Below are 11,840 nucleotides of genomic sequence, written 5' to 3'. Positions count from 1 at the left end.
CCTATCCTTGTAAGCCCCAGCGACGCGATGTCCACTTTTTCCTTTTCCTCCCCCCCCCCCCCCCCCCAATACTTCAACTATGCGTGCCTGTGTGCATTTGCATGTCCTCAGGATGGCCCCAGAAGTGATCCTAGCCATGGACGAGGGTCAGTACGAGGGGAAAGTGGACATCTGGTCCCTGGGGATCACCTGTATTGAACTGGGTGAGCATACTTCTACCTACGGGTCAAAGGATGCATTTATAGGCCCATGAAGAACACATTTAAGCTGACTTTAAATGATTTGTGAAACAAGACGACAGAAAAACATCTAATTTCTTCCTGCATGCTTTAGAGACCTTGAATCTGCCTCATTAAAGGAGAAGCTGATTGGTGATTGTGTAAACTTGGCTCTGAATCATCGCTCTTCTCCATCTTTCTCTGACTTCTCGCCATCTTTTCCTATTTTAGCGGAGCGCAAACCACCCTTGTTCAACATGAATGCCATGAGTGCCTTATATCACATCGCACAGAACGACTCTCCCACGCTACAGTCCAATGAGTGGTGAGTTGAAAACCAACCTCCCAAGTATAACCATTCAGTGATTTGTTGTTGTTTTTTAAAATCCTTTTAATTATGAAAAGGTTAGTCTTTGCAGAATGCTGTCCAATATGTGATCAGTCAAACTGACACACAACGAAATGTTTTTAAAAGATGGTGATTGAGCAAAAAAAATCCTCCACAAATCAAGAAAATCCAGTAGAACTGGTGATACGATACTTCCACTCAACTGTGAACATTAAAGCCCGATCCGGGCTCAGTCAGGGTAAGACATCCCTGTGTTAATCTGCCCGACCTATGATCCCTGCATCAGGCCTTGTGCGAGGTCCCGCTCTAAAGTCTCTCATGTAATTACCTTGGAAACCTCTACTAAAGTAATACTGTGTAAATACCACAGCATTCCTGCTGGGCTGTAAGGCATGGTGTCATGTATATCAACATAAAACAAAAGCAGTGCGATTATTCTAATGTTGTTCTAGTAGTTAAAACATCTTCTTGTGTTTGCCATACTAACTAGAGTGTTTCTTTGTTCTACATGTATTATGGGAAAAGAGCCAATATTTTTTATTGCTGTTCTCAGCATCACAGCTTACGATTGTGGACGCTAATAGATTCTCTAGAGACTGTCCTTCCAGACATTAAAAAAAACCTAAACAATTTATTTTAGGCCAGCAGGTTTTAAAAAGCTCTCAGCCACATGGTTGACAAGCACCTTTTTAAATGAATAAACCTGATCTTTAATAATAATAACATCATGACGTTGTGGCTTGGAGGACTCAAATTTAGGAAGATGAATTATTTTAAAAACGTTTGTTATGTCAGCTGGAGCATTAATGTTAACACTTACTGTATGCTCTAAACTAGCCACTATACCCATCTAATTCATGTTATGTTATATATATATACTCAACGAAGCAGCAAATATTCCATCCTCCTCCACATTCTTATTTTGCTTGCACAAACCTGGAGATAAATGGAAGGAATGGAGGGATTTAGTATGAGATTAGGTTAATGTATTTCACAGCGGGGAAAAAATAGGATAGATATGTAAATGTATACATATAAGTAGCTGATCTAAAAGGTTACCAGCAGGAAGTCAGCAAGGCAGCAAATATTCCACCGATCGCCTGAGTTGCTGAAGCCACCACTCACACTTTGCATGTGAGGTGCGACTGTCATGGGGGGGAAACAACACTCATCAAATATTAACCCTTTGTTTGATGTTCGCCCTGTAATTTACCTTTTAGTGATCTTCCTCTATGCTTTCACCACCGTGAAATGAGAGTGAAGCGTTGCGTTTGGTCCTAAGCATGCAGAGTCATGTTGGTGTTTGCTTGTGTGTTGCGAGGCGAGAGACTGTAAGTGGTTCTCTACCTGCCTCAGAGCAGCCTGAAGACATTCCTGAGCCCTGCAACCCCAACTGTGCTCATTGTTACACCTCAAAAGAGAGCATATGTCATGGGCTCAGTCATCAGAAACACAAGGCAGGTGGAGTCTTATTAGTTGGAATCTGCTGCCTGAAGTTGTGAAATTAGCGTTGTGTTTTTTTCCAGCATCGCGCTGAGGCGAGCGTGTGTGTGTGGGGCGGCGCAGGGTTGTGGTATTTTTGGAGGAGCTCCAGCGGCCCCGAGGCGTTAGCAACATCCCGCCAGATGAGACTAGTAGAGACATCGGCTCTGTAGTGTAACTTCAGTACACGAGGCCACACTGTACACACACATTGGGCATGACATAAAGGTGCACTCATGGACCTCGGCGATCCACAGAGGACGTTAGATGTTGAGGAGGTGGTTGGTGGATGGGTGCATTTACTGACCCTGCAATGACCCCAAAATCTTAAATAGAACCCCCATTTGACTTTAATGTTGGCAATCCAAACACACAGTGCAATCCAAACACACAGTGATACATACACTGTGTTTTCATGAGGATATTTTTAGATCAGTGTCACAGATCCAGTGGCTCCTATGTTTTTATTGCTCCACATATTTATATAATCCATATATGGTTCATGCATAGGGATGCACTAAGAGATTAAATAGGATTGTTCCGGTTTAATTCATTGATACGATAAACACACAGGACAGAGCATTACTCATCGAGTTAAACATTCATTGACAGTCAGGTGTGGCTGAAGGCAGCCTATAATTAGATTGTCACTGCTATTTCTGCTTAAGTTATTCTTATTTAAATATGTCTGACTGAGAACTCACTCCCTCACTGTTCTCTTCACCCAGGTCTGACCCCTTCCGGAGCTTTATCGACTACTGCCTACTGAAAATTCCTCAGGACAGACCCTCCTCGGGGGAGCTGCTACGAGTGAGTGGGCTTCCTCTGTAATCCCTCCAGCTGTGACCTCACTTCCTGTCTCACTCAGTCCCTGAGCCATGTGGATGAGTCACTCCCACCCACCCACGACTCCCTAATACGCAAGCATACACACAGTGTCTTCTTCAAGATGAGAACAGCTTATTCTCTCTCTCTATCTCTCTTTCTATCTCTGTAGCTCTGCTTGTTGTGCTGTGCCTCGTAGCCACGGCCCTTAAGGGCTCCATACAGCTGCGTGTATTTCCTGCTTTCACATCATTTTTTTGGCATTTTATGCCTTTTATTGATAGCAAGACATTAAAATGATGACAGGAAGTGAGGGGGGAGAGAGAGAGAGAGAGAGAGGGAGAGATGGGGAAGGACATGCAATAAAAGTCGATGTTGGGGTTTATGTTTGGTGCCCTAACCCCTACGCCACCAGGTGCCCCATTATTTTTCTGATTAGCTGTTTTTTTTTTCTTAAACAGAAAAAATATATCAATTTATCTCAGCTAACTCTCGGCACGAAACAGAATAAGTGTATTTCCCCAAATGTTGAACTATCCCTTTAATACATTAAGCATGTTCGGCTCAAGCAAAGTGGGTACCCCAAAACGTTTTTTTATACAGCAAACTCAAAATAAACTAAATAAATGTATATTTGATACAAAATAATCTGCATCACACAATATACATACAAACCTCCTCACCCTAATCCCACAAGTCACCCACACCACATCCACAATTGTGCGTGGTTGACAACATAAGTACGCTCCATCATATGCATTGAACAGATATTTAAAACAAGGAAGTACAAAACAAGTATATGTTTCTGTTCATGCACAGAGTCAAACGAAACACGAAAGGCTTCACTCTTTATGATATAACTTACAAGAACGTTTTTTGCAAAAACATTGTATTACAAGGTCGACTTAGTTGGACCTCTGAAGTACTAAGAGTCCTTTTCGTAAGATTTCTGTGTTACTGCTATATCCAAGATAAAAATGCTAATACTTCAAATATTAATATCACCCTCCCTCTCCACTGTTATCTTTCAAATAAAAGTCTAAATGTTCCCATAAAATAAAGATGTAAAAATCATAAAGTCAGCCTTTAATAATGGCATTTTTTAGCCATCCTGCCAGGTCTGTGTAATATATGACTATTATATCGGTATGATATCAGACTAGATGATGTCGTAGCCCAATAACACCCGGCTAAAACACAATGAACTTCCTCAGCGTTTATCCGCATACGTTGGTTGTGTTACACTGTGATTGAGGGGTTGATCTTTCTGTTTGTGTGACCAGCAGGTAATCCTATTGGCCCACTAAGAGTTTAACGCTCTTGGCGATCACGCTCAACAGTGCGGGAGCTTCAGGGGGAGTTTTCACACCTGCCCCACCCGAGGGTGTGAAGTTAGGTAGCGGCTAATTAAGGGGCTCTGGATAGCTTCGACGTTTAGATTGGGATTCACTTTTCCCAACACCCCTGACCTAAATCCGGGCCAAAAAAACATTAAAGAGGGATAAGTACCAAACAGACTTTAGATCAGTGTCGAAGGGGCTGCTTTATGGTGAAGGCTTGGGGGGGTGGGGTGTTAGCTTATGATTAATACCCCACTTTCTCTTCTCAGACACACACAAAATGACTTTCTTTCAGTGCACTCACACAGACACAGACACATGGCCCCCAAGCTCTTTAAAGGGGAAATCAGGTCACTAATCTGGGGGCCTTGAGCTATCAGTGCTCTGGCTTCAAGTTAAACAAACTCTCTCCCTGTATTCCTCATTTAGAACAATAGTAATTATGCAAATAATAAAATAACGACCTGCTCCCATAAGTACTCAATACGTTTAAGCAAAATAATATGTACAGTTAAAAAATATCTCTGGGTTGTTTTGTTTTCGGGTGTTTGTTTTTTTAATCCCCTATTAACCACATATCTCCAGAGCAACAGAACAGTTTCCCATAGCACAAGAGGATGTGTTATAATTGATTCATCTGTCCGACCGTCCAAAGATTATTCAACTACAATAATATGAAACAGAAAAGCAGCAAAGCCTCACATTTGAGAAGCTGGAACCAGTGCATGGCATCTTCATTGATACACGACTTAAATGATAAATCCATTATCAAAATCCATTTTCAGTCGATATGCTTTCTTGCCGAGAGTCTGATGAGAAGATTGAAGCTATCTGTGTTCTACAACATGTAGGTGGATCCAGCGGAGCCAGGCTGGCAGTTTCCCCTTGTTTCCAGTCTTTATGCTAAGCTAAGCTAACCAGACGCAGGCTCCAGCTATATCAATTTATCTCAGCTAACTCTCGGCACGAAACAGAATAAGTGTATTTCCCCAAATGTTGAACTAGCCCTTTAATACATTAAGCATGTTCGGCTCAAGCAAAGTGGGTACCCCAAAACGTTTTTTTTATACAGCAAACTCAAAATAAACTAAATAAATGTATATTTGTTCAGAGGCAGAAGTACATTTTATGACCTAAACAACTTCAATAATGAACCTAATGTTTATCATTTATACACATAAATGACCATCTTAATATATACATCAAAACGTAATGATAATATGTGATGTACTGCATTTAACGTCACAAATTGATGATACCGAACAGAGTAAATCTCTGAGGATGGAACAGTACTTCTGGTAGAAGATGCTACATTATACACTGATGCCGTCGCTTCTTCTCAACACTAACCTGAACCGACCGGCCAGAAGCCGTCGCCGGGACGGAGGAGGCCAACCGCCCACACTCTGGTGTAGGTCCGTCAGGAAACGGGACAAATCACTCCCGTCTCTATTTTCAGAGCGTGATGTCATTCCCCTGTGTCCTGACTAACCCATTACAGCAGCATGTGTCACATGGAGAGGAAGGTGTGTAGAGAAACAGAGCTGGAAATAGACCTAAAAGATTTTTATACAGTATATATATTTTAGTCCTGTACTCTGAGGTTGCATACATTTCAGACACACAATATTTTATGAATGAGAGTGACTAAGGGGAGGTGTGAATACATGCGTGTGTGGTGGAGTGGGTAGAAGTGCAGGAGAGAGGAGAGCGTTTTTTATTTAGCTAAATAGATATATAAAAACACACATCTTCACCACCTCATGCTTACCTGACCTCCACACACCCACACTGACCTGCTGGTTATGTAACACAAAATAAATAATTACATAAAAGCGTAATGCCCCAACCCACCCAATTACACCTCCATTAAATTACAGAAAGTTTGGCTTCTTACAGTAAAGCTGGTCACGGCTTGAAAATGTGATACAAATGAGTTCAACCTGAGTTTAGTGTACAACGGTGAAAGAAGATACCATTGAATAAGCATATTTTCACAAGTAATTTCTATTTAACTTTCTTGCTGTAGGACTTTTAGGTTTCTAATATCCAGTTTGTATTCATGGGGTCTTCTATACTTTTCTGTCCCAAAGATTCTGCTATTAAATTCCAACTATTACCATAAATACAGTTTTCTTTCCAGAGAGGTTAATGTTTGTGGGCTTTCTAGAAAAACAAATTGGATTTAAAGACTGAAACCTCTCAATTAATTACCAGCATATTACTACTCAATGGTTGTCATTATTTTGAAGCCGTCATTAACTTGGTGCCAAGGCAAATACAGTGACGACTTCATTTATTGGAATGAAAAGGATTAAGAGTATTTGTGAAAATCGATTTTATCGACAATCTTGCACAGATCCCATGTGTTCAGTGTACAAGAGGATGAAGAGTGCTGGGACTCCCAGGATGGGCTGAGCAACATACAGGCGCCCTCTAGTGACGGGCACAGTCGAGGTGCTCGTTGAAATAATACACCGGATGAAAGAAGTTGAAGGCAGTTCAGTCCAAAACTGTTAAATTAGACGTCCTTTAAACCCCATTCATAAGATCTGTAAGAGCAGACAGACAGCAAAACCTTTAGGTCCTCCAACTGTGAGATGTTTTCAAACCATCATTTTCAAATTTACTGAGAAGTAACTCATTTTATATCGTATACACTTCTTACGTCATTCCAGCAAAAAACAGTTTATTTTCCAAAGAAAGCTATAATTATAATTTCATTTATTTAAAACGTAATGTGTAGTCTAACAAATATCTTAAGGCAAGAACTTTGGAAGCACAATCGACAAAATAAAAAGTACATTTTCAAATTGCTATTTAGCTGTTTTGGGGGTCATTAACATCCATGAATTGTATGGGATGAAAGCTGAAGTTGAAACAATACTTGAATTAAATCAAATTACTGTATTAAAAAAAAAAAAAAACTACTTTTAAATTTCTATACCAATTGTTTCCTCCTTCTATCTCATTTAAGAAAACCTTCTGACCCAACCAGCCCTACTAACTCACTTTCTCCCTCTTCTTCTCCGTCCAGCATGATTTTGTGCGTCGGGAACGCTCGCCGCGCATTCTCCTCGACCTCATCCAGAGGACCAAGGATGCGGTGCGCGAGCTGGACAACCTGCAGTACCGCAAGATGAAGAAGATCCTCTACCAGGAGAAACACAACGGACCAATGGGAGAGAGCCAGGAGGAGGAGGAGGTGGGAGGAAGAGGGAGGGGTTGATGTAAAAGATCAGTTAAAAAAGAAATAACAGGGAGATGAGCTTAAAAGAGTTTGTCAGGAGTAGCAGTCGCAGGAGACGAGTGGAGAACAAGGGGTTAAAAACATGAAATCCTTTGAGCTCTATTTCAATTCTGTTCACCTCAAAGTGAAGTCTGTCGTCATTTTTTTTTTTTTTTTTATTTGTTCATGGATTTTGTGTAAAACCAAATTCAATTCAGCTTTATCCTCACAGAAATCAACTTTCATATCAACCGACACACACAGTGTGTGTTCACAGGGAACAGCAGACGCTCTGCCAGGCAGAGGCTACATGCAGCGGTGTAGGGCTTTTATTATTGATTCATCTGCTAGGTGTTTTCTAGATTAATCAATCAATTCCTTGGTCTGTGAAATATCTGAAAATATTGAAAATGCCATCACAATTTCCTGGAGTGCAAGTTGACTTCTTAACATTTCCTTGTCCTTCCAGCAGTCACAACCTTGTAAACAATCACTTTGTAATGATATTAACCCGAGAAAATCAGCAATGAATCGACTCTACTGCAGTTTAATATTGCACCTGTGTTGCACTGCAGTGCGGGAGTTGTTTCACTTTATTGGGTCGACTATGCAGGACTCCTGGAGCTCAGAGTCACAGCTCAAGAGTGTGAGAACAGGATAGTTTGTCTGAAGTGATGTGAAGAGGGAGGAGCCAGATACTGTACTCTTGTCCAAAGTGGCCTTATTAACTGATTTTTCTGTTCAAATAAAATGGATGGAAGACAAAAATACAGTTCATGGCTCCTCACAGCCGTTCGGCCCTCTTACATCACACCAAAAACAGGAGCCTTCCAGCTGCAGCTGCGGTAGTCTGACACTTAGTTGACCTCACCTGAGGCAGCATGAAGAGCAGTCGTGTCATCCTACACCACGTGACGCAATTCAGAGCGGCCACCAGACCTCACTGAAGGCTTTACTGAGAAGACCTGCAGTCCTAAACCTCATTTCCTGCTTTCAGGGGAACATGCCCTGCGTGTGGAGGGACTCATTATAACATCCTAATATATGTTATGTATACAGTATGTCTGCTGCACCTAAAAGCTGTGTAGCTTGACTCCCTATATCTATCACGTACACACTCTCAAGTGGCCTTCTAATCTGAACACATCTCAGGCATACAGATGTGTATTAACATTAGAAGGTGAATGATACTAGCACATACACATCTGAGCAATTTGAGGTTAATAGACAATTAAACATGACGTTGAGTCCAATGCAATCTGGAGGTCATTAGTTATTTCCCTTGTATTGAGGTGACTGCAGAGAACTTGGAGAGGCCTGTGTATATTGGGGGTGAAGTATGTGTGTATAATTGCATCTCTGTATGATTTCATGAGTGTTGATTTGTGGAAGCATGTGTTTATGAATATGTGTGGATGTTCCCTTGCAGGACAGCGAGGCAGCCAGCTGTAAGATGAACAGCCTGGGAAGCAACCACTCCATCCCCAGCACCTCGGTCAGCACGGGCAGCCAGAGCAGCAGCGTGAACAGCATGCAGGAGGTGCTGGACGACAGCTGCTCCGACATGACCCTGATGCACCCCCAGGACTATAGCAGCACCCTGGAGTCCTCCCCACACACCAAGAAGGTAAAAGTCAGGGGTGACGTGGCGGATGGTGGGAGGGAGGTGGTGACAGGTCACAACATACCAAACCAGAGCTGGGAAGTGGAGAGCAGTTCCCCAGAATCCTCCCGTGTGAGGAGATGAGCTTGAGTGCCCCTTCATCGACACCACCAGAGTCACAGCTGATGATGATGTCACACCTAGTATATACTAGTATATAGTGCTGCTATTGGTTGAAAACTGCATTTGAAATTGAGCATTTACTACAAAAACACTTTACGACGCTGTACAAAATATTATAGTAAAACCTCAGAAAAGCTGTTTAGCTAATTTAGAGAATAAACATCATGTGACAAAAAATACTTGCAACAATACAGATATAGTCTACCTCAGTCACCTGAAGAGGGGGGCCTCTAAGCCTTTGTGCACGATACGAACTCTACCTTGTTTTAACGTATGCATTTAGATCTATTTGATCATGGACATGTTTTATACTAGCTGCATTTGCTAGTTATTATACTAGTTATTTTGCGTTTTCCTAAGAGCCAATGACAGTTGATTTGATGGCAGTGTTTTCATGCTAAATGATGCACTTCTATATCATTGTATGAACCCACAAAGGGGTCAAAAAAAGGGGGGGGTCTTGTCGAGACACAACAATAGTTTAATATGGGGATGTGACCAAAGATAAACATCGCACCAATTTGTAATCCAGATTATGTTCTTATTTTCCTCCTAAACAGAATTTTTTTGTTGTTTTTTTTTTTACTAAATCTATTCTGTACAATTAGCTGACCAACTCCACAATACTTCCACGACCCCCCCCCCCCCCGACAGCTGCAGAAGTAACCCCTGTGCTGCTGTTTAGGAAATACTGCTCTAATTTATTTTCAGTCCGAGTTAATCCTATTCCCATATTTAAAGATTAGTGTTTCATCATGACAAAAAGAAAAATATCTAATGGCTGAAATCTGAAATCCGGATCACAAATCAAAAGTCCAATCCATTGTTCATTCACGCGACGCCCATCTGTCCACCAAATTCCATTGATTTCCATTCAGGTTTTTGAAATATTCCGTCTGATTTAGAGACAAACAAGTAAACACCAGCAAAGGTAAATCCTCCCTGGTGGAGCTAAAGTCTGATTAAAGACGAGGAAAACTATAAACGCAACAAATAACTGTCCTTTAATTTGAATTGGTCATGTCCTATAATCAACACATGCAATGTTACGAGTATCACTTCCTCTATAACTGTGCACTCTAAAATTGAAAGGACACATTGCTCCGTGCGAACATCCTCTGGATTTTCTCTTACTATTTTCAAGTGTATGCATAACCCCCCCCCCCCCACACACACACACACACACACACACCCTGAAACCATGGAAACCACGGACACAGTCCTCACTGTTTGGCAGATCGCTTCAAGTTCATCACAAACGCCGTTCACACCCAGAGAACAAAGACTGTGTACACATGTCGACAACACACACTCCCCACCGTTTCCCCACTTACAGCTCTGTCACCTTACACACACACACACACACACACACACACAGACATGCATACATTCAGTACACACACAGGTCAACACAATGCCTGACATCCTCGCATGACTTAAACATCTGTGAAGAGAGGGCTGTCACTGCTCTTTCATTCTCTTTCTTCATCTGCTCTGTGTGTTTTTGACATGCATGAATAAGGATGTCACTTTATGAACAGACAGCCATTCAAGTTCAGGGGCTGAGCTGAGAACAAATGAAAGTGACACACATTGTTTTCAGATGCTGATGAAGTTCCCTCCTCACATGAATCGACTCTTTTGGTCCCCTGGTTCCTGAACATGTTTTTAATGGGGCGCGATGGAGTGTTGACATTTCATCATGTTTTTGCATTTCTCAGTGCTGTTTGTATGTGTGTTTCACTCAGGACCATCAGTACAACTGGGACGATGGGATCCACAGGGACCACCTGCAAGGGCTGAGGCCGTCCTCCTCCGACAAGAGCAGCCAGGCCCAAAACTACAAGAACCAGGGCCGCTTTGCCACCATAAAATCGGCCTCACTGGTACGTTTAACAAACCTCTTTTTGAGATCCTAAAACATGTTTGTATGTGCTTTAAGGGTTCCAGGTCCATTCATATGTGCAACATTCACCTTGTTGCTTTAAATGCCAAAAGAAATGCTTTTTGCAAAAGCCAAAATCTCTCTGTGTTGTGTTTACACCATAGCAGCATACAAGTGCGCAGCGAGGCCTTGTTTTTGTTTCTTCCTGTTAAAACATGGCTGCGAATGTGGCGGACGACCTTTGAGTCTGGATGTGATGTAATGTCTCCACACTAAGGAAATGTGATGTGGATCCATGTTGGAACAACCTTGAAAACGCCTATAAGAGCAGCAGCAGCTCCTCCTTTGTGGATATTTATTCATCCGGTCTGTCCATCTTTTCTTCTTTTTTCTTTTCTTACCTCTTCCTGGCTCTTTGTCTCTGCAACATCTCTCTATTTCTCTGCTTCTCTTTGCACTCATTCACTTCTATCCTTTTCTCCTCTTGCACTACGCTTCGCACTACGCGTCACACTACCTCCTCCCTCCGTTCGCCCTCTCCCTTTATTTCTTCCTCTCTTGCACTTGATCATACATCATTCTTAGATCTGACTCTATATCCTGGGATAAAGGGGGCGGGAGTTTCTCTCTCTCTTTCTCCATGTCTCTCTATCTCTCTCTCTCCCTCCCCGTCTGTTGTCATGGAAACCAGCTCTAGTAACTAGTAAGTAGTTGTGGTGTTGTGCG

At 42.0% G+C, this 11,840-nt stretch overlaps 1 protein-coding gene across 3 annotated transcripts in view; it reads left to right on the top strand.

Annotated features, from left to right (window-relative positions):
- Nucleotides 1–11,840, top strand: part of taok3a (TAO kinase 3a) — a 63,952-nt gene that overhangs the window by 38,725 nt on the left and 13,387 nt on the right. For all 3 annotated transcript variants that reach the window (XM_031848897.1, XM_031848896.1, XM_031848898.1), the window contains exons 9-14: nt 112–203; nt 450–543; nt 2,778–2,859; nt 7,252–7,419; nt 8,873–9,070; nt 10,978–11,115. In XM_031848897.1, coding sequence (XP_031704757.1) covers nt 112–203; nt 450–543; nt 2,778–2,859; nt 7,252–7,419; nt 8,873–9,070; nt 10,978–11,115 — 772 coding nt within the window. The remainder of the gene's footprint in view (nt 1–111; nt 204–449; nt 544–2,777; nt 2,860–7,251; nt 7,420–8,872; nt 9,071–10,977; nt 11,116–11,840) is intronic.

Source organism: Anarrhichthys ocellatus, unplaced genomic scaffold (genome assembly GCF_004355925.1).
Source record: "Anarrhichthys ocellatus isolate YVR2014 unplaced genomic scaffold, GSC_Weel_1.0 scaffold9, whole genome shotgun sequence".
In the NCBI taxonomy this organism is placed as follows: domain Eukaryota; kingdom Metazoa; phylum Chordata; class Actinopteri; order Perciformes; family Anarhichadidae; genus Anarrhichthys; species Anarrhichthys ocellatus.
Note: the sequence above shows the minus strand (reverse complement) of the source record. Positions and strands in the feature narration are given on the sequence as shown.